The sequence below is a fragment of the Mustela nigripes genome, chromosome 13 (assembly GCF_022355385.1).
Source record: "Mustela nigripes isolate SB6536 chromosome 13, MUSNIG.SB6536, whole genome shotgun sequence".
NCBI classification, from domain to species: domain Eukaryota; kingdom Metazoa; phylum Chordata; class Mammalia; order Carnivora; family Mustelidae; genus Mustela; species Mustela nigripes.
The window spans coordinates 45,229,854-45,253,705 of record NC_081569.1 but is presented as its reverse complement, the minus strand read 5'-3'; the positions used below and the strand labels follow the sequence as shown (position 1 = coordinate 45,253,705).

General features: G+C 36.4%; 1 protein-coding gene across 7 annotated transcripts in view; it reads left to right on the top strand.

Moving 5' to 3' along the window:
* The window catches only part of DENND4A (DENN domain containing 4A), a 129,355-nt gene that overhangs the window by 90,920 nt on the left and 14,583 nt on the right, over positions 1–23,852 (top strand). For 3 of the 7 annotated variants that reach the window (XM_059372296.1, XM_059372298.1, XM_059372295.1), the window contains exons 16-25: positions 541–676; positions 1,043–1,249; positions 1,342–1,470; positions 1,727–1,868; positions 2,265–2,396; positions 4,877–4,993; positions 5,725–5,856; positions 11,243–12,342; positions 17,170–17,359; positions 22,255–22,349. In XM_059372296.1, coding sequence (XP_059228279.1) covers positions 541–676; positions 1,043–1,249; positions 1,342–1,470; positions 1,727–1,868; positions 2,265–2,396; positions 4,877–4,993; positions 5,725–5,856; positions 11,243–12,342; positions 17,170–17,359; positions 22,255–22,349 — 2,380 coding nt within the window. The remainder of the gene's footprint in view (positions 1–540; positions 677–1,042; positions 1,250–1,341; positions 1,471–1,726; positions 1,869–2,264; positions 2,397–4,876; positions 4,994–5,724; positions 5,857–11,242; positions 12,343–17,169; positions 17,360–22,254; positions 22,350–23,852) is intronic. The other 4 variants (XM_059372300.1, XM_059372297.1, XM_059372302.1 and 1 more) reach the window with 2 other exon arrangements.

The following is a 23,852-nucleotide window of genomic DNA, read 5'->3' as shown; positions in this document are numbered from 1 at the left end:
TTTCTACCTTTTCGATTTTCTTTCTGACAAATGAGAGCCAGAACCTGCTTAGCTAACCGGATAAACCAATTCATGATAATATAAGAGTTTATCCTGGAGTGTGTTAATACGTTATTTGTATCTTTTGAAGAGGACGGTTCTGTGGTAATATCTTAATCTAAAGCAAAAATACTAATGACTATCCTGTCTGAAAGAGTATTGATTTGGGGCCTTTTACCAGCTGTCATATTATCTGTTTGCTGTATATTTACGTGAATACTAACTTACAAAGTTCACGTGTTTTTGACAAATTCAGCAAAATTTAAATCTTTCACTTTCCTACCTCTAAAATATATACTTGAGTTCATATTTGGCTGCTACATGATAGCAAGAAAGGCAACATTAACATGAATATTTGTTGAGTGTATATCATAGTCTGATGGAGAAAGATAATTAAAATAGACTCTAAGTTAAGATGTTATTGGTCAGGTTTTTTTTTTAGATTGTGACCAGTATGATCATCTATGTGTGCTTGAGATTTTTTTTTCTTTTCAAAAACAGCTATAATGGATTTCCAGTTCTTAGAAACAATTTATTTGAGAGACCTGAAGGATTTCTACAAACACGAAAGAACAAATTGCCTTCAAAATCAAGTAGTCCTAGTAGCCCTTCTCCCATGTTCAGAAGAACAAAACAGGTGCTTTGATAATTTTGCATTCTTCATGTAATCAAGTGTTAGAAAAAAATAAATATGACACTCATCCTCCCTTAATATACTTTACTACCCCATATATATGGCTAGATTATTATGCTCCTCAAAACATCCCCCAAATAATTTAGAGTAATGTGACTTCAAAAAATTAACTAGTTTTCTCATCTTGGAACTTTATTTCACATATTTTATAATACAGATTCAAGCACAGGCTTGAATATGTATTAATTATAGACAGATTTTGTTAGGGAAGTATATAAAAGCATATGACTTACACTTGTTCATGATTCAGTTAAATAAGGATGCTTAAGTGTGACATTCTATTAATGAGACCCTTGCATTTTTTTCTAGGAAATTAAATCAGCCCATAAAATTGCCAAGAGGTACTCTTCCATTCCTCAAATGTGGTCTAGGTGTCTCCTGCGCCATTGTTATGGACTGTGGTTTATTTGTCTGCCAGCTTATGTGAAAGTGTGTCACTCAAAAGTCAGGGCCCTGAAAACAGCTTATGATGTCCTTAAAAAAATGCAGTCAAAAAAGATGGATCCACCTGATGAGGTAACGATTCTTTTTAAAAATGCACTATTTTATTCTAGATCTAAGTTCATAGATACCTTGTTTCCAAACACTTCTGAACTATGTGTTTTCAGGTGTGCTACCGCATTCTTATGCAGCTTTGTGGGCAGTATGATCAGCCGGTGCTTGCAGTTCGAGTACTTTTTGAAATGCAGAAAGCTGGTATTGACCCCAATGCCATCACTTATGGTTATTATAATAAGGTAATTACTTTGAGTTAATGGAGAAACGAGTATAACTTTTGTGATTGTACAACCTTAATTTAATGGCAGAAATTATTGACTCAGGGTTTATTTGGCATTGATTTTGGAGTATTAAAATATATTCTGTAAATCAAGTAAGTTTTTTGTTCCATTTTGTTGTTGTACAATGTAGATATTCTTGGCTTGACTATAAAGCTGATGTGCATTCACTGATACATATTGTTTTACTAATTATTTTATTTTGTTAAACGAATAGGCTGTTTTGGAAAGTACCTGGCCTTCAAGAAGTCGTAGTGGCTATTTTCTTTGGACAAAAGTAAGGAACGTTGTTTTAGGAGTAGCACAGTTCAAAAGAGCTTTAAAGAAACACACACACTTATCACAAACCACTCTCTCAGGTAATTAAAGATTCTTAAGAGATGTACTTATTTTACTTTGTAAAAAAGAAATTAATTGACTAGTTATAATTTACATTTCTTAGAAATTTTAAATGGTTTCAAAATACTTAATGATTTCTAATTTTTATTGCCATTAAACAAATTCTAATATTATTTTCCCATTAAAAAATACCTTAAGTCACTTTTTTTCTTAAACTGTTAAATTATCACTCTTTGGTGATCTTGTTTTAGTATCCATTAATAATTCATGGTAGTTATAATTGTCATAGTTGTAATTTGCTAATTATGTGGCACGTTCATGTTCAGTATGAGTGGATTATTAGCTTGAGCAACAAACTAATGTGTATTTTTGGTATCTGCCTGAGTAGTAAAATGCTGTCAAATTGTGTTCTTAAGCAGATGGCAGTGACCTGGATGCTGTTAGTCATGGCAGCATGGATAGTGGTCATGGGACACACACTGTGGAGCAGGCACCTTTTAATACGGGTTTAATCAAAGTATATGCTACTGATGATAGATCTAGTACAGGTTTGTGTGTGCTTATGTATACATTTATTACAGTACATTTAAAAAAATAAAGTTGCTAGTTTGTCTTTTTGAGATTTTAATTCTCAGTGATGTATTTAGGTTAACTGTCACTTTTTAATTGTATATGTTAGGTACTTGGTTTGATATTTTGTCTAATAACTATATGCTATTTTATTCATTCTTTATTAGAATAGATAAAAGTTTAAGAGAGTTTATTCAAGTATTTAGTCCATGGTAATCCAATTAACTCTGGATGGCACACAGATCTCTGTATCTTGTCACTTTCCTAGGGTAAATTCTTGTTCGTAATTATGAAAATGTTATTAGAGTTTTTTAAAAAAGAAACTTAATAGCCCTGATCAGAGTTACTAATACATATCAACATCAACTTCCTGGTTTTAACAGTGTGTTATGTTTCTTGTAAGATAATATTATTGACAGGAGCTGGGTGAAGAGTACACAGGAACTCTCTGTACTGTATTATTTTTGCAATTTCTTGTGAGTCTTAAACTATATTAAAAAGGTATAATAAAAAAACTTGCAAATACATATAAAAGTTATAGCATTCTAGCATTGAAGATACTATTAATTTCATTAAAATATCAGATTTGTATGTAAGTTTTCTCTAAGAATTAAAACTGACACAATTTCTTGAATGATTTTGTCCTTTCCATTAGTACATTTTTTAAAAGACACATGACTTTTTTTTTTCTTTTTTTCAAGAGAGAACTTAAGTGGTGGGGAGAGGGGGGAGCAGAGAGAGAAGGAGAAGCAGACTCCTTGCTGAGCAGGAAGCCTGACTCAGGGTGCAATCTCAGGACCCCAAGATCATGACCTGAGCCAAAGGCAGACAGTTAACTGATTGAGCCACCCAGGCATCCCAGGACTTTTGAACAGAGTGTAAGAGACACCTCTTAAAAGACAGAAATTTTAAATTTAAAAATCCAAGCATAAATAATGAAATATGAAGTTTCTGTCTCTACAAATGGTAACATTATCTTGGTCTGTCTCTCCTTTTGCCTACTTTGAAGAGTAATAAATGTAAACAAATTGTGTTGAAATGTAATTTTCATAGTTCTTCCTTAGCTAGTTTTAGTTTTTTATCATGCAATGTGAATTTAATCGGAGTTATAGTAGTCATCCTCGGGCATTCGCTCTTAAAAATGAAGAAATCAGGGACACCTGGGTGGCTCAGTCCGTTGGGTGTCTGCCTTCAGCTCAGATCATGATCCCAGGGTCCTGGGCTTGAGTCCCACATCGGGCTCCTTGCTCAGTGGGGAACCTGCTTCTCCCTCTGCCTGCTTCTGCTCTCTCTCTCTCTGACAAATGAATAAATAAAATCTTTTTAAAAAATGAAGAAATCAATTTTTTTCAGTCTCATTTTTATTTCAGTAATCTCTGCTCCCCATTTGGGGCTCAAACTCACAGCCCCAACATCAGGAGTCACACACTTTTCAAACTGAGCCAGCCAGGTGCCCCCTATCTTTTGTTTTTAATTATGGACTTTAAAAAGTCTATTTTAAAGCAGTACAGAATCTAATAAAAGCATGAATTTCATCAAGATTGTCTTCATATTTTTAAATTTTATCTTCTGTTGAAACAGAGCCAAAAGTTTGATTAGAAAAAATACAAACTCAAAATCATAACAGATATTAAAGTAAATATCTAGTGATAATATAAATTTCTTTATACAGTTCATTACCAGTTTATAAAGCTGTTCCATATATAGTCTCTCTCATATAATCATAACCATGCTCTGTGTGTTAGAAATCTGGGGACTTGAAATCTAAACCAAAAGGTTAAGTGGTTTACTTAAAATTATGTCTCCTAAGATGGAGAACTAGGATTTAAAACCTTATGTTTTGATGCTAATCTAGTGAAAACAATTTGAAACTACAGAGGGCCTTTTTTCTTATATCAGTGCAATGTTTGCCTAATTTTTTTCTCATTCCTGTGTATTTATACTCAGGTACAATTCAATAATTATCCAACTGAATTTTCAGAGAAAGTAACTACCTATCAATAAATTTAAATAAACTCATTTTCTTTGGTAGAATCATTTAGACATTTGGCTCCAGTGATCTATGTGTGAATGTTCTGTTATGAATTCTCTGCAGATTTTTCTTCTGCATTGCTTAGTTGGAACTTTGACTTTCACCTAGAAACGTCATAGGCCTAAAGAATGTCTGGTCTCTCTGTAACTTTAGAAGCCCAGACAGTAGTGTGAATGTACATAATCACTTTTGACTGCAGTATGGAGCCAAAAACAAATTATTTTGAGAACATCTTTTTCTTGCATTAATAGTGATGGGGGAGGAGAGCTAACAAAAGAATGCTTTCAATTAGATGTTATCCAGAAAATTTCTCATAAGTAAACCTGGACACCAATATGTTGCTTCTAATTCCAGCTGTTCTCACTAAAGAAGTTTATGATAAACAGCATAGGGGTTTTGTTTCTTTCTTTTTCTTTTTTTTCCTAGGTGGCCAGTCTGATCTTGGATATAATTCATTATCTAAGGATGAAGTTAGAAGAGTAGATATATCTACTGAGGAAATTCAAGAAGAAAAAGATAAGAAAGGGAGTGATTCTAGTTCCTGTAGGTATTTCTTAAGTTGATATTGAATAAATTTGTGAACCTTTTTTGTTTTAAAGATTTATTTATTTATTTTAGAAAAAGAGCACAGGGAGGAAGGGTAGGGCAGAAGGAGAAGGAAAGAGAATCTCAAGCAGACTCCGTGCTGAGCGTGGAGCCTGACACGAGACTCCATCTCACAACCCTGAGATCTCGGCCTAAACCGAAACCAAGAGTCGGATGCCAACCAACTGCACCACCCAGGCATACTTACTGTGTGACGTGTACAGCCTCAGTCACACAACACTGTCTGATCAATTACTATGCTTCTTATAGTAGAAATATATATGTATTTCTTCAAACAGTGACTCTTTTCTAAGGTTTAACAATATTTTTATTTCGTGATTGTGTTAATGGTCTGCAACTCATATTCCCTCCCTTGCCTACCTCCATCAAAAGCAGTGTTTCACGACCAAAGAAGAAATGTAAAATGTATGTGTGGACCTCACGCATGACCAGTACTTAGTAAGTTGAAACACTTTAAGGCCTCAAATAAGTTTAATCATTTATTTGTGATCAGCAAATAGAGAGGTATTTGGTATTTTCTTATCACTTATTATCAGATAGAAATATTTACAACTAAAAGCTACTTCTCTTTATTCCTTCTGTAATAGTATAATAGCTAAATAAATAAAAGCTAACTAGCTTCTTTATAGCTTTTATCGTTATTAACACTTCCATTTTAATCTTTGCAGTGTCAGAGAGCGAGAGTACCAAAGGAAGTGCTGATTGTCTTCCTAAGCTCAATTATCAAAGTTCTTCCAGTATAGTTCGCTCCAGTGGTACAAATAACAATGGTGCTGATAAAATATCAGGAGAAAGCACAGGTGAGTTGAATAGTATACCTCTTTTATATGCAGAATATCTTGTAGCTATATTTCTATATTTATAAATCTCTAGGATTATTTTTTATATATTTGCATAGCCTCTCACTGTATAGCTTAGTAGCTTGAATTCTATATTTTATAATATATTTTGTTCAAGCTTTTGTTTTAACAAAGTATAAGGACAAACCTACAAGCCACATACCATCATTTGAGTTTAGACTATTGGGACTTTCTGGAAGGGGGAAATGGGAGCAGGTGAGATGATCCATCTGAGGGTAACTTACACCCCCAATTTTTAAATGAAGCATAGAGTTCTCTAATCTTCATTATTGTCCATACTTTTTTCAGAAGCAAAAGGATAGTCCTCAAGATAGTTTAGATAACAATACCTATTTTTTCTCTTCAAAGTGCTTTTTGGGGCACCTGGGAGGCTCAGTCAATTGGGCATCCAGCTCTTGATATCAGCTCAGGTCATGATCTCAGGGTCATGGGATCAAGCCCGAGTCAGGCTTCACACTCAGCAGGGAGTCTGGTTGAGATTCTCTCTCCCCCTCTCTTTGCCCCTCCCCCCTGCTTCATGCTCTCTCTCTCTCTCTAAAACAGATATAAATTTTTTTTTAAGTGATTTCTAGGGGCACCTCAGTGGCTCAGTGGATTAAAGCCTCTGCCTTTGGCTCAGGTCATGATCCCAGGGTCCTGGGATTGAGCCCCGCATCAGGCTCTCTGCTCAGCAGGGAGCCTACTTCTCCCTCTCTCTCTGCCTGCTTCTCTGCCTACTTGTGATCTCTCTCTGTCAAATAAAGTAAAAATCCTTTTTTTAAAAAAGTGCTTTCTAGGGGCGCCTAGGTGGCTTAGTGGGTTAAGCCTCTGCCTTCAGCTCAGGTCATGATCCCAGGGTCCTGGGATCGAGCCCCACATCGGGCTCTCTGCTCAGCGGGAAGCCTGCTTCCTCCTCTCTCTCTCTCTCTGCCTGCCTCTCTGCCTACTGCCTACTTGTGATCTCTCTCTCTGTCAAATAAATAAATCTTAAAAAAAATTTTTTTAAGTGCTTTCTATATATTATTTCATGTTTACTAATACAGCAATGCTTATATTCATGAAGGGATATTAGCACTATTTTAATGAGAAAATTAAGGCATAATCTGGCTGTTGGCAGGTCATGTAAATTATCAACTAGTTAATGAAAAGGTCGGTTTTAGATTTGAGAGAATGCTTGGTCTCACAAATTTTTCATCAGAGCAGTTTTGGGGGGCTTAAATAGATATAGCATTCAAAGCTCCTAGTGTTACAAGCCTGCTATTTTATGTGCTATTTTATGTTGGTATTAGCTCAGTTCTGTATCACATGGGATCTAAACAGATCTTGAAGGACTGAGCTATCAAGGCTATAAGCTCTCTGTTTATACATGGCCTTGCTACAGTGATCCTTGTTCTGTAGCATAGTGAGATATGCCTCCAGCTCAGGGGTAGGCAGACTATGGCCCATGGGCCACACTGGGCCTACAGCCTGTGTTTATACAACCCCATGAACTAAGAACGGCTTTTACATTTTTAAATTATTGAAGAAATTAGAAAAAGAATAGTATTTGTGACTCATGAAAATTAACATGAAAGGCGAGCATCAGTGTTCACAAACAAAGGTTTACTGGAGCACAACGACAACTCACTCATTTTTGTACAGTCTGGTTGCTTTTGCAGTCCATCAGCAGGGCTGTGTAGTTGCCACAGAGACTGTGTGGCCTGCAAAGACTGAAACATTTACTGTCTGGCCCTCGATAGAAAAAGTGTGCTGACTCACCTGCTCTAGCTCTTTAAAAAAAAAAAAAAAAAAAAAAGTTAAATGCTCTGTAACTTTCTTTGCATTTCTTTCTTAGATCATTGTTACAACTCAAACATTAAAATTTGTTTTCTTGGGATCATGGAATTGCCTCACAACCTAGTCATTGTCTAATTATAACCCATAATAACTTGCCTTTGGTAGCCTTTGCCTTATTGTTCTTTCATTACTGTCTATTCATGCTCGCCTTTTTCTGAAGATCTGCTTTTATGACCCCTGTTTTAATATGATTGTAAACCATCCTTTGATCATGGCATTTTAAAAAAATTTTTATTTTTTATAAACATATAATATATTTTTATCCCCAGGGGTACAGGTCTGTGAATCGCCTTTGATCCTGGCATTTTGTCATAGTATTCAGCATCTGACTCATCATCTGTCTTTGGTTACCCTTTATGCTTAACAAGTCAGGTTTTAAAAGCCTATAATAGAGGTTTCCTAGGTGTGAATTAGAGTTATTAGTTCATCTTTGAGATTTGGGGCTTGAAAGCATTCCCATCTGTTAAATTCTATGGATTTATCACTACTGTATATGGGATTTATAGAAATACTTATTTTTCAATAATGCTTTTCTTATATACTAGTACATGCAAGGAGTCAAAGGATTTTTTAGGTTTATGTTTTGTAGTACAACATATGGATATTTTATATAACTGTATAATATGAATAGCTATATATATATGAATAGCTATGTATCTGATAGCTTCTAAAAGATACTGGAGTGAAAGAGATATCTTCATGTTTAACTCAATATTGAAATAAAATCACTCTATAGTTACTTCAGGATTACATTGAGAATTTAACATTTTGATAAATGTATATTGAATAACTGAGAGTTGAACCACAAGAAAATTTATTCTGAAATAAAACCTACTCAGGGATGTTTTTCTAATCCTAATTCTGGTTGCTGTTTAATTTTTTATCTTTAGCTACGATATTTAGCTATAGTATGTTGTATTATAATATGTTATACTGTGTCATATTCTGGGGTGGTCTATTTGACAGTTGTTTTCCAGCAGACAGTGTTCATTCACTAATTATTCCTCGAGCTCCTGCTATATGTAACCAGATGTTGGGTGTTTCTGGGGATATGATAAGGAACAGCAAAATAAATAAATAAATAAAACCATGGTCCAGTCCCTTAGGCCTTCATGGAGAAAGCAGGTGGGAGAGATGGGAAAACATTAATCAAATAATCAAGTAAATGTAAAAAGGCTCTGAGCTTAAATACTGTGAAGAAGGGCTGTAAGTTTCTACAAGAACATAAAATAAATGGATGTGTCCTGGGGTTGGGGGGGTCGTTGGTCATGGAAGACTTCCTTAGCAAATATGAAGTCTGAGTCAGCAACAAATCAGAACAGGGCTTGCAAAGGAGGAATTGGGAGATTTCTAGGCAGAGGGAAGCAATGTGTGAAAGGCTATACGGTAGGAAGGGATTATAGAACGTTCTAAATCTGAAAAGAGGCTAGTATTTCAGCTAGGAATTCTTTCAGCTTAAGACTCAGGAAATATGATTAGCAGTCACTTACACACATCAAGGGTTTTCTCCTCAATTAAGAAATTCAAAGGTAAACAGTTGCTCAAGATGTTAATTCCAGGGCTTCGCCATCAGTTCTCTGGACCTGACCATATTTATAATACGAGCACTGGCAACTTCATGCATCACCTGTCTGTGTGAGGCAGAAAAAAAATGGGGAAGGGAACCACATCTATCCCCTTTTATCAGGAAAACAAAAATTTCCCAGAAACCTTCAGTAATTACCACTTTAACACTACTGGCCAGAATTATGTCATAGAACCGCCTGACTCAAGGAATTGAAATCATTTTTGGCTCTGTCTTAGAGGCATGCAGCACCCTGCATAGTCTGGTGGAATTAGCATGTGTGTGAACCTGAGATTGGACTAACTTAACTGTACATGGCCAGATAGTATTTTAGGCCTTGTAGACCACATACTGTTCTGTCACCTGTTCTTTTTTGTAGTATGTGACTGTCAATGTAAAATCCTTTGTGTCTGTACAAAAACAGTCCACAGTCCAGATTTGGCTCAGAACCATAGTTCGGCAACCCCTGGTATAGTTGGATAACCAGCTTTATTTGTCTTCAGGCCGTAACATGGTTTTGACTTTGCAAGGAGATCCCCTGCCCACCGATTTAAGTGCAATCCCAGTGTACTGTTTTAGGATATAAGCTCCCTTCAGGTCTTTGATGATATTTGATCGTCAAGCAGAGGTTTCCTAGAATGTTCCAAGAAAGTATACTTTTGGTTTCTCATGCCCTTAGTCATAGGTGATAAAGAGACAAAGAATAGACTTTACCTTTCTGCTTTGCTATTTTCCTTGTTAATGGTATATGCTTATTACATTACTAGTTTGTAGGCTCTTATGGTCTCCAGTATTCCCTTTTACGGCCTATCCTGTTACCTAAATGCATCACATGGCAGGAAAAAGGCACATTTTTAGTAATTGCCTTGTTATAGCACACTAGTTCTGTTGGATAAGCATATAAAAAGAATAGTTGACAATACCATACCTAGACTAATGCTTTAGAAGACTCCCACAAAATAAGGACAATTAAAGTGATCAGAAATCTGACTTGCTGCTTTCAGCATTAGTTCCTGAGTAATTTGGCAAAAAGCAGTGAAATGTTTCTGAGTAGAAAATAGCCATTCACATTTAACTGGTATAAATTTGCAAACCATATATAAAATAAAGGTAAAATTATTTAGCAACATCTATAGTCATAAGATTTAGAGTTTTAAAATAATCCTTATATATGGATAAAGTGAACATAGCTGCCTTTTATTTGGTTTAGTTTAGTGTTTTTGGTTTTGTTTTTCATTTTTATAGGTAGAAGATTCAGAATCTAAAGGTCATCTAGTTTAACCACAATTGTATAACCATTGTCTAATAAATTTAGTGGAATTAATATAAATGTATTATTATTATTAAATAAGAAAGGTACATTAAAAAATTTTTTAATATAAGAAAGGTACATTAAAAAAATTTTTTTGAGTACAGACAGTATTACATTAGTTTCAGCGTACAGAACAGTGATTCAGCTTTTCTCTACGTATGCTGTCCTCGCCACAGTTGTAGCTGCCATCTGTCACCATATAATGCTATTACAATCTCACTGATCATATTCCCCCTGCCTTTTATTCCCGTGACGTATTTCTTCTCTGAAAGCCTGTATCTCCCATTCTAATAAAGGTAAATATTAATCTTAATTTAAAAGTTTTAAAAAGCAGCACATGCTTATGTCTCAGCACATACCCTTTATATTTGAATCCCACTTCCTTCACTTACAGACTGGGTAACTTCGGGTTAGCTAATTCATCTGTCTGAGTGTCAGTTTCCCCTCATCCCATAAGGATGTTGGCATGATTACAGTAGATAATGTAAGTCAAGTGCCTAGTTATAGTGTCTGTCAAATAGCAGGCACTCTGCGAGTACTTGCTATTATCATTTTCATTCCTAGTATTTTAAATATTTAAGATATATCTGCACATTACATTTTTCATTGCTAAAAACACTCTTCTTCTTTTTCAGAAAGTACATCTGAGCTGCTGTTACTGTCATCTTTTGAAGGTACAAATGAAACAGGAAACAGTCAAAGTAGGTGCTTCAGGAAAAGGCATAAAAGTGACAATGAACCTAATTTGCAGCAGCAACTGTCCTGGGGAAGCAGAAACCGCAATCTTAGTGGAGGAGTGCTGATGGGACTCATGCTCAATAGAATCAACCAGGAGGCAAACCCTGGAGATATGGTCGAAAAACTAGGAGCTGATGCAAAAATTCTTTCAAACGTTATCTCAAAAAGCACAAGACCAACTAGTCTTGATATTGGGAAGCCACCTTTAAGATCAAAAAGAGACAGTCTAGAAAAGGAATTTAGTGATGACGATACACCTTTCGATGGTTCTCATGGTTTGGCAGATAAAGTGGATTCTCCTGTTATTTTTGATTTGGAAGACTTAGACAGTGAGACAGATGGGTCAAAAGTGAGTTACCCTGCTTTGCAAAACCCCAAGAGGATTCAGCGTATGAGCAGCAGCTTTTCAGTAAAACCTTCTGAAAAAACGGATGTTGCCACAGGATTTGATCCCCTCTCTCTTTTGGTTGCTGAGACTGAGCAGCAGCAAAAAGAGGAGGAAGAAGAGGATGACGAAGATAGCAGAAGTGTTTCAACACCATCCGCCAGGCGTGACTTAGCCGAAGAGATTGTGATGTATATGAATAACATGAGCAGTCCTTTGACCAGCCGCACGCCAAGCATTGATTTACAACGGGCATGTGATGACAAATCAACCAGTAAGAAAAGTCCAACATTGGTCAAGGCGTGCAGAAGATCTAGCCTGCCTCCCCATTCTCCAAGGCCAATGAGACTTACCAAATCTAAAAGTTATACAAAAACTGAGGAGAGACCACGGGACAGACTCTGGTCTTCTCCAGCCTTTTCACCTTCTTGCCCATTTAGGGAAGAATCTCAAGATGCATTAACTCATTCATCACCTTCATTTAATTTAGATACACTGCTGGTACCTAAACTAGATGTTCTAAGGAACAGTATGTTCACTGCTGGGAAAGGAGTTGCAGAGAAAGCCAGCAAATGGTATTCAAGATTCACCATGTATACCACGTCATCTAAAGTAAGTTTTCTACTTTACCTTTTGCCTTCCTCCACTACCAAAGTACATTTCTTGCAAAAATGTCCGTTTTTACCATGCTCCTTGAACACAACTTTACCAAAAAGATTGAATGCATAAAGTTTGTAAGTATCACAACTTGAACTTGGATAATAAGGAATGAAAATTCATTAAGGTTATGTTACAAACATATTATAAGTACAGTTTTAAAAGAAAATGACTTGTAGCTGGAGTAAAAATCAGTGTCATATGAAAATGCTTACTGAGCTTTATTATTTCCTTCAAAATGCAGATTTTTTTTTTTTTCAGGTAGTGTCTAGCATGCCTTCAAAAATTACTGGCTGACATAGGATTTTTCCTCCTAGTTCAGATGGAGTAGCTTGTGATAAACCTATATACACATCTCCCAAGAGCAAAGAACTAAATGAAATATAAAAAATCTGTTTAAAGTAATCAGAGAATTGCTAAAGCAACTAGAAAGTAGAGGTACAAGATTCTAGCCAGAATTGCAGAGATGAGCCCAAAGTTCTACAGCTGCTTCCCCCTAATGGTGTTTGTTGAGAGCAAGGGGTTGCAAATCCAGGTTTTGCCTTAAAGGACTGAGGAGAGCTAGTGGGGGACCTAGAGCTTTTGGATCTTGTGGAACTGGATAGACAAAAATGGAGGCTTGAGGGTCCTCAGGTTCACTGGTTTTTTTCCTTCAAGACTTTTTCCAAATACTGATACTGCATGAAGCAGGAGACTAAAAAGGTAAGCAGAAAGTCTCTGACAAAGAAGAGTTTTCAGCAGTTCGTGGTGCTGGGAATAGTCACAAAGAGTTCATAAATTTTAGGGGCGGGTGGAAGAGATAGAAGCCGGAAGAGCTTTGGCAACCACACCAAGCCCTTTGTTGGAAGCCCTGCAGAGCCATGCCTTAGGAGCATTGGCAAACCAGAGTTGGACTACACCTGACCAAAACTGCAGCCTAGGCTTGACTCAGGTCAGCCTGTGATTGGACTGTCAGACTATCTGACACATGAAAAACTGTGTCCTTTTGGGAGGAACAGAATATCATCTGGAGTCCTTATAGTTTTTTATATTATTTAATTAAAAATAGCCATACCCAGAGATAGTATCATAACTTAAAAAACAAAAGAAAAATGCAGGTGATCCTAGTATTTAAATAAGAGGCTTTGAAATAATTCTAATATGTTCGAGAAAATCAAGGGAAAGCTGAAGAAAAACAGCTGCAAAGGTAGAAAATTTCACCAGATAATTAACTATTTTAAAAAATCAAGTATAAACTTGAGAACCGAAAAAGACATGAAATTAAAAATGCAGTAGTTGGATTTAACAGCAGACAAAATACAGAAAAAGAAAGTTCATAAACTAGATGGAAACTCAGTAGAAAATATCCACTCTGAAGCAGATTGGAAATCAAACGGAAAATTAAAAAAACGAATATAGGATTTAGTGAAAACGTCTAACACTGATGTAATTGAGTTCCAGAAGAGGACAGAATGAGATAGAAGGAACATTTAAAAAGTGAATTGCCAAAAATTTTCCCGAAGTGATTAAAGATGGCAACTCACATATTTAGAAGATCTACAAATGTCAAGCAGAATAAATGCAAAGAAAACCATACTTATGGGTCTAATTTTAAGACAGATGGAAATGGAATACAAAGAGGAAATCTTAAAAGTAGTCAAAGAGCTATCTTACCTTCAAATGGAAAAACAGTAAGAAACTGCCACTTGTGTTCTGAACAAAGAAGCCTCTTGCTAATTTAAATACTAGGATCACCTGAATTTTTCTTTGATATCAGAAGACCCTGGAAAGATTCCTTCTGAGCACTGAAGGACAATAACCGTCACCGTATTTTCCTACACCCAGCAAATATCATCTTTAAAAATGAGGGTGAGGGGTGCCTGGGTGGCTCAGTCAGTTGAGCATCATCGGACCCTTGGTTTCAGCTCTGGTCATGATCTCAGGGTTGTGGGATCAGGCTCTGAGCTCAGTGGGGAATCTGCCTTAAGATTCTCTCCTTCTGCCCCTCTCATGGGGGGCGGGGTGTCAGAGTGTGTGTGTGTGTGTGTGTGTGTGTGTGTTGTGGGTTCTCTTTTTCTCTCTCTCAAATAAATAAATAAATCTTTTTTTAAAAAATCAAAATGGGGAGCCTGGGTGGCTCAGTGGGTTAAAGCCTCTGCCTTCAGCTCAGGTCATGGTCGTGGGGTCCTGAGATCAAACCCGGCATCAGGCTGTCTGCTCAGCAGGGAGTCTGCCTCCCCCTCTCTCTCTGCCTGCCTCTCTGCCTACTCGTGATCTCTGTCTGTCAAATAAATAAATAAAATATTTTTTAAAAAATCAAAATAAAAGTGAGGGTGATAGTCCTACCTCCACTGGAGACATAAAGCTGCTAAAGCCCATCCCTCCCACTGATTATAACTGAAAACCCCAGAAAAAAATGCAAAAAAAAAAAAAAAAAAAATCTAAGGATTCTGAAGAACCAGGCAGATTGTTGGGGCAACACAGACAGATGTGAATCCCCCATTTTCTTTTCTTATGCATCTCTACCCCAAGAGCAGGCTCCAGTCACAGTGTGATGTGACACCTCTGGCAGATGAAAATTCAAGAGAAAACCCCTGGTTCCTGGACAGAGGAGCCAGAGAAGTGGACATCTGTGAGCTGGAGAGTTTGAGGGGAATCTGAGAGAAGGGTATTCCCAGATTCTGTGAATGGCCAACACAAGTATCAAGCCTAGTTCTTGAGCTCCACATAACATAGGATAAAAGTGAACCAGCAGAGATGAGTCTTACAGAAGTGACTAAGAATTAAGTCACTGTCTACAAAAATTGAAACACAAATTACAGTCTGAACATAACTGAACATAACTCAGTAACAAATCCTGCTTAACAAAAGCATCAGTGTTCTCCAAGATATTATAACAGTACCCAACCACACAGCATAACATTCACAATGCCAAAATAAAATCCAGAATTACTTGATTTATCAAGTAATTGGTTAATTGATAAAACCAGTTCTCAAGGGAAAGACAACCCTGAGATGACCCAGATGTTGGAATTATCCTGACAGAAACTCTGAAGTCGCTATCATAACTAGGTTCCCTGAAGTTAAAGAAAAACACATTCAAAATAAATGAAAAGGAAGGAATTGTCAGCAAGAAATAGAAACTATTTTTTAAAAAGCACATTTTATAACTAAAAAAAAAAAAAAAACTCTGAAGTCATTGGATGGGTTCAATAGCAGAATGGAGAAGATAGAGGAAAAAAATCCACTGAACATAAAGACTGAGTAATAGAAGTTATCCAATTAGAAGAACAGAGAGAGAAAAACCTTTTGCAAAATGAACGGAACCTCAGAGACTTGTGGGACAGTATTAAAAGGAATAACATATAATTGGGGTTCCAGAAGTATGAGAGGAAAAGATTGTGGTAGAAAAGATACCTGAAGAAATAAATAATGAAGAAACAAGTAAATAAGAAATAACTTCTCAAATTTGGTGAAGGATTTAGATTTACAGATAAAAGAAGCACAGTAAACTATAGACAGAATAAACACAAGGAAAACCACTTCTACACACACATAAGCAAACTGCTAAAAAGCGAAAATGCCCATCTGCTAATAAAATGGCTGCTGGGAAGAAAAAATTTAAAGACTTGAAAACTGTTAAAGAAAAATGACACAGAGGAATAAGGATTTGAAAAACCATATATTTTTTACCACAATCCGTGAACCAAAGAATACATGCAAACAACACCTTGTAATTGTTAAAAGAACTGTCAACCCAGAATTTTATATCCAGTGAAAATATCCTTCAGGGGGAAAGGTGAAATAAAAACATTTTCAGATAAAAGAAGAGAATCCTGGCCAGCAGACCTGTTATGTGAGCTAGGCTAAAGGAAGTTCTTCAGGCTGAAGAAAAATAATACCACAGAGAAAACTGGATCTGCAGGAATGAAGGAGAAATAGAATATGTGGTAAATAGTTAATATAAAAGACTACTTTTGTTCCTCTTAAGTAATTGCCCAAAACAAAAATTATGACATTATCTTATGGAATATTCAATATATGTCATGTCTTATGGTGATAAAGGGATTCACTCTGCTGATAGTCACTGTAGTTACTATATACCAAGTGGTACAGTATAACTTTAAGTAGACTGTAAATGACTGGATGTGTATGATTCCTAGAGCACCTGCTTTTTAAAATATAATGAGATATAGTGGAAAAGCCAATATAGATATTCACATAATCCTAAAAATAGCAACTCAACACACACTCAACATGACTAGAAAAAAATAAGTTGTATTATCTGGGCAATAGAATTGTAGATACTTAAATATTTTTTCTTTATACAAAAATTCATATTGACTAGATTTTCTTAATGTATGGTTGGTATAACCAGAAAAACATTGAACTTACAGTTTGGTGTTCTCAAGAATGAAAACTGGAAATACATCTCCTTGAAACCTAGATTATTATGGAAAATAATAAAATGTAAATATACATGAAATTTTAAAAGAATAAAATTCAGTTCTAATGGTATCATCCTGGGAGGAAAATGAACAGTAAACAAAGCTTCAAAATCAGCAAGATTATCTAACCAACAGGTCTCTCTACTTCATGTAACTAAAAATGCTATCTAAATGATTTCCCACCTGTGTTTGTCCAAATTAATAGCCCTTGTAAAATTGGTAGTTTTATTTCTATAGACTTAATGTTGATTAACTGATCATCTGGGTGATTAAACATTTCCTCTGCCTTAGGAGTGACATTTTAAATAATTAAATTTAAATATGAAGGAAATTAAGCTTATAATTATGTCCTTAGGATCAAAGTTCTGATCGTACCAGTCTTTCTTCAGTGGGAGCCCAGGATTCCGAATCTACCTCTTTAACAGATGAAGATGTTTGCCATGAATTGGAAGGAGCCACTTCCTCCCAAGAGAGCAGTGCCATTTCAGGGACTAAGGGAATTGATTTCAGCAGAACAAGCCTGGAAAGTTCTGCCTCCTTAGAAGGTTTGTCCAGTTTGGTCCTACTGCATTTATATGTCATGTCTTTACCTTTTTTCCTTGTTTTAATTTTGCAAAAGATTTACATGGCTCCAAAGTCAAAACAGTAAGAACCAGGGCACTTGTAGAACGAGCTCTGCTGTCCATCTCCACCCCTGCATCTTGTTTTCTCCCTGTGCCTAGAAGTAACCATTTTTATTCATTTTGATTTATCCTTCCATTGTTGTTTCTTTAAAAATATAAGGATATCTTCTTACTCAAAAAGTAATGTACCTTCCCATTCTTTGTGTTTTTCATTTAACAGTATATCCTAAAGATCATTCCATATCATCACATTACATTGTTCCTTACTCATTTTTACGGTTGCATAATCATCTGTGGATATATCAGAGTTTATTTTAATCACTTCCCTACTGATGGATATTAAGTATCTAGTCTTTGACTATTATAAATAATGCTATGATGCATATATGTCATTATATTTTTGCAAGGGTATCTTTGAAAGATACAAATTCTTCCTTGAAGTGATGCTGCCAAAGTTGCCTTCTCCGGGGGTATATACTAGTTAGCATTCCCAGTGGCAGTATATAAGAATACCTATTTCCTCACAGCATGTCAACAAAATATGTTGGCAGACTTTGGGATTTTTGCCACCTGATCAATGAGGACTGTATTTCAGTTTAGTTTTCATTCCTCTTGTAAGTTGAGTAACTATTTATATGTTTAAGGACTATTTGTATTTCTTTTTCCGTGGACTACCTTTGTCACTTGTTGGCTCCTTTTTTAAAAAAGTTTTATTAGTTCTTATATAGCAATATATAGTCTCATATAATTGCCAGATACTTTCTCCAATTTTGTCAAGTTTTTGTGCGTTGTTTTTTTGTTGTTGTTGTTGTTTGGGGTTTGGGGGGGGAGGGGTTTGCCACACAGAAATTTTTAATTTTATGTCATCAAATTTATCAGTACTTCCCTCCTGCTTCTGGATTTGGAGATATTAGGAAAAATGTCCCCTTCCCTAGGCTCACCAGTGCTTTCTTCTGACACTTCTTTGGTTTTCTTTTTAGCATTTTCTGAGATCAATAAACCTCCTGTGAAAAGGACTGTATCTTAAATATTTTAGGTTTTGTGGGCCACACACCTCTCTGTCACATATTCTTTGTTATCATTTTCTTTTTCTAACTAATGTAAAAACCATTCTTAGCTTCCGTACACAAGTGCATTTGACTCCCGATTTAGATATTTAATCCATTTGAAATGTATCCTAGGATATGGTGTGAGGAATGGATTCACTATAATATTTTTTGATGTGCACCTTTGTACTTTCAAAAAGCTTTTATTGGGGCACCTGGGTGGCTCAGTCATTAAGCTTCATGACCTTCAGCTCAGGTCATGATCCCGGGCCGGGTCCTGGGACCTAGCAGTGCATCTGGCTCCCTGCTTGGTGAGAAGCCTGATTCTCCCTCTCTCGCTGCATCTCTTTCTCTCTCTGTCAAATAAATAAATAAAAATCTTTAAAAAAAAAAAAAAAGCCTTTATTGTAGGGACTTTCAAATGTACACAGAAGTGGAAAGAATAGCCCAATGAACCCCCATTTACCCTTTACCCAATTGCAACAGTTATCAACAAACGGCCAATCTTGTTTAATCTTTCCCTCTCCTATAGTCCCACTATTTTTTCCTTGCCCAGTGGATTATTTTAAAGTAAATACCAGACAGCATATAATTTTATTCATCAATACTTCCATATGTAACTCTAAAATATAAGGACTTTAATGTTTTATATTGTTTAAAAAATGGAATTCAACCAAATAAATTTGAAGATCTAACTAGCTTTACTAACAATTGATGAAACAGGCAGCATCCCAAGAGGGGAGCCCCAAGAACTGTACAAAATGGAAGGTTTTTATAGAAGAAGGATGAGGTAAGAAAGTTATTAGCAAAAGAGAAAGATATTCCAGGCAAAGTCACTTTCCCTTAGGGGGAAATGCAAGGGGTCTTATCATGCAGATTGCTTCATCTTACTTTGCATGATGGAGGGATGCATGGGGCAGACTCCCAGACACGGGTCAGAAAATTCCTGACGACTACTCTGAGCAAGTTGAAACTGCAGTTAGATTAGGTGTTAAGCCCCAGTTGGGAACTCAGCCTGACTGATGTCATTGTGGGTCAGTGGTTTTTCTTTTCAAAAAAAAATTTTAACAATTAAAAAAAATTATGTATTTGATAAACTTACTTTTAATTTTATTAATGTTATGCATGTAATGTGTACACTTTTATGTATGTAAATACATTTCAGAAATTGAGGACATCTGAGTAACCAGCACTTAGATCAAAAAACAGAATGCTGACAATATCCAGAACCTCCTCTCATGCACACATCTGGTCACTGCCCCCTCATGGATAAACATTCTCTTCTAACACTATGTGTTAGCATGTTCTGTTTGGAACATGTACAGTATATATCCTTTGTGACTCATTCATATTTTTAAAACATAATTGTAATGCTATTACATTTTTTAATGTTTTGATCAATATAAAATTTCATATCAAATATTTAATTTAAATTTTCACAGTTATCTCATAAATCTCCTTTTATAGGTGGCTTATTCAGTTGGGATCCTGATAAGGTCCACTTGTTGCATTTGGCTAATATGTCTGTTAACTTCCTCTTTGTTCTCTCTTTTTCTCCCTCTTGTCATCCATTCATGAAGAAATCAGGTGATTAGCTCCCTCACCCCTTTTTTAAACTTACAAGAACAATTTGTTGTGCTAAGAAATAAACCTCATAACCTGATTCATATTTATTAAAGTGAATATTCTGTGCTCCAGATTGTGAAAGGGAGGCTCCCCACATAAATGATTTCATTAGTCAAGGCTGATAGAAGGTACAAGAAAGCAATTCTGAACTAGCTTTAGCAGAGAAGGATTACAGAGGGTTGTGGGGAACCATCCAGGGAAGGTACTGCAGTTCCACCAGCTGTAAGCAGATTACAGGTTGTTGGAGGCTTCAGCCCTCTCTGTCCCTCTCAACCCATCTGTGAAGCCGGCCTAGGACCAGTGGTGGTCCTCTAGAGCTATCTTCTTTTCCCATTGTCATTTATTTACTGAAGCAATCGGGGCATTCCTCCGGATCATGCTGATTGCATCCCTATGATTGTGAAGAGGGAGAGCTAGGTTCCTTTCTCACGAGTTGAAGAATGAATCTTGTGGACAAAGGGGAGTGAGTAAAGTGATAAAAAGTTTTATTAAGTGGTTATACAAAAAAAGCTCTCAGGAATGAGGTGGGTCCCGCCAGGTTTGCCAGTATGGGCCTCCGCTAACATGCCTTAACATTCTTGTGACATCTTGGTTTGAATAAGGACTGGTGATAACATCTTTAATGGCTTACTTCTTCTTTGGGCTCTGGTTATTCTTGTTCACAATGTTACTGCCATTAAAGACCTCACCTCTGATGCCCAGGACAGGGTGGTCTGGTTTGTTCCCTTATCTCTGGTTTCCTTATGCCTCAGCATTTCTGGGATTACTGTGAGCCTGATCACATAGCCCCCTGCCTATCTCTCCCTACCTAGTCCCTCCTGTCCCTTACTCAGTGAGACCCTTCAGATGTGTATCAGTGGGTCATATACTTGGGGGATAATTGCCAACATGTATCTGGGGGCTGGGGGAAAGATAAAGGAAGTTTCCAAAGGAATTTTTGTATGTTAATGTAGACTTACAGGATGGGGTGGGGGGCTGGGGGTCGGGTGGGATTGCCTTTTGCCCTAGCAAAGTGTCACCATCCAGGAAGTTGAGTCCTTAGAGGAATGTCACTCTGCCCACCTCAAGGACTTGTCAATGGGCTGCAAGTAGTAAGGAAATTTGATAATTTTTCTTCTGCCTTGTTTCCCACATACATTGGTGTTTAGCATGCTTTTTCCTGTCTTCTTTATTTCTTGTGAACTGGCAATTTATCCCATTACTTACTTTTTTTACCCTTACTTTATAAAAATATAAGTGTTCATTCGTAACATTTAGTAACTCTGAGAAAAAAGAGAAAGAAAAAGTATAGGTTACCTCCCAGTTTTATTAACAAGATATAGCCACTGTCAACAATTGATTTGACCACAGAACTCCCCTTACTTTTTGTTGTTGCCATCGTTTTAATACCTACTAATATCCATTACTCTTAAGAATATATCTGGAAATTCCTCATGTTTCAGAACAAGATTGCTGTACCACATCTTAAAAGATCGTGAAAACATAGAGAATTGCCAGTAAATCTTTTTATGATTGGAACTGAAATTAGCTATTTTATATGTTTTAGACTTTAGAACTAAGTACATTCTTATATTTTAAACATGGAAAAAGAGAAACTGCAAATTAGTAATTAAAAATAACTGGAATGCCTTGTAGCCTGTACCCACAAAGTACTTCATAAGTGAGTAGCCTGTACCCAAGACTACTTCATAAGTGAGTAATGAGGCTAGGGTTTCCCGCCCCCTCGCATGTGGGAAGCCGTAGAATCAGAGCACATTTCCTTGAGTTTGTACTCAGAACAAAAATGCATGCCTTTTTTGTTTTTCCCCTAAATTACCTTTGCTATTTTGAGTAGAACAGTTGTACATTTTGTCAGAGAATTTACAGAGGTAGAAAAGATTTTCATGGGGCACCTGGGTGGCTCAGTGGGCTAAAGCCTCTGCCTTCGGCTTAGGTCATGATCCCAGGTCCTGGGATCAAGCCCTGAGCCCTACATCGGGCTCTTTGCCCAGCAGGGAGCCTGCTTCCTCCACTCTCTCTGCCCGCCTCTCTGTCTACTTGTGATCTCTGTCAAATAAATAAATAAAATCCTTTTAAAAAAAAAAAGATTTTCATATCCTTTCTCATTAATTGTAATGGTTTTGCTTGTTTTCTAATAATGAACAGGATCCCTGTCAAAGTTTGCCTTACCTGGGAAAGCAGAAGTGGCATCTTCCTGCAACACAAGTAATACAAATATCTTCCAGAACTATGCAATGGAGGTACGGTTTTAATCCAAAGAGCGTCTTCCTTTATTCCTTACGCTACTCCCTCCTAGAACTTATATTCCCTAAGTATTCAGGGTCAGGGGCAAAGTAATAAAAAGTTAAATATGTAGCATCTGAAAATGTCAGAATGTATATTGTAGCTGAATAAATTTAAAATCTCCAGTATTTCAGAATACTGAAGTCATACTACTTCATCTCTGTTTAGGAAAGTCCCATACTTCTTCTGGTATTTATCAGCGTACAAAAGCATTTCCATTTTCAGTATTTCTAGTTTCCCTTATTATCTCTGTGTTCTTTTTGAACTTTTATTTCACATTTGAACCTCTTAAAAACCAATTCTGCTATGCAGACACACTTTTGTGATGAGAGGACATGGAGTGTTCTGGCATTTATGTCCCCATTCCCCATCATGTTTTTCATTTCTTGTGTCAGTTTGATGTGGTTATCTGCTGGAGATGCTGCTGTGTATCTTTTTTTCTCACAATGAAAAAGTTATGTTTTTACAGTTTAAAAGTTTTCCCTAACTTTTGTATAGAAATTGCGTCCAGGGGTGCCTAGGTGGCTCAGTCATTAAGCGTCTGCGTCCGGCTCAGGTCATGATCCCAGGGTGCTGGGATAGGGTCCTGTATCAGGCTCCCTGCTCCAAAGGGAGTCTGCTTTTCCGTCTCCCACTCCCCCTGTTTGTGTTCCCTCTCTCACTTTGTCTCTCTCTGTCAAATAAATAAAATCTTAAAAAAAAAAAAAAAGAAAAGAAAAAAATTGCTTCCAAATACATTTTTGAGTGTTGTTGCTTCTTCAGACCAGTTTGCCTAAATTTGGAAAATAGATTTGCATGTAGCTGGGAAATAACTATGAGCACAGATATTACAGTTGACCCAAGTTTCTCATGGCTTCAGGAATTTCTGTATTTTATTCATGTAATGACAGCATTTACATTCATCTATAGCAACACTTCTTAAACTGTCTTTAGTGACAGACCAGGGTTTTGTTGGGGTTTTTAATTTCCAATCTGTCCTGGTTGCTACTCTTGTGAAAATGTGTCTTGATCACAAACTTAGATATTGCAGCAATGACCAATTTCTTTAAGGGTTTCTAAGTCCTCTTCTCAATTTCTTTACTTAACACAAATCAAAAAGAGTTTGTGGACCCACACTTGTCTGGTGACTACACTATGAGTAGCACACAGACCCATAATATGTAATTACAAATACCTATTTTGGATATTAGTAAATTAATGCTTGGATTTGCTTTTTCACTAATAAAACCATGGCAGGTTTTATAGTAATTATAATAGTAAGGTTCCCTTTCTTAAGTGCAAGTTTCCCTTTCAGGTAAAAACTTTGAAATCAATTTAGCTGAATGTAATCTATTTTTGTTTGTTTATTTGTTTGCTTGTAAATTCTGAATCCTTCTGACTTACAGTTTTCTAATAGACTTATGGATTGAAGTGGTTTTTAATTCATAATATCTCCAACAGGCTCACTTTGTAAAGTGTTG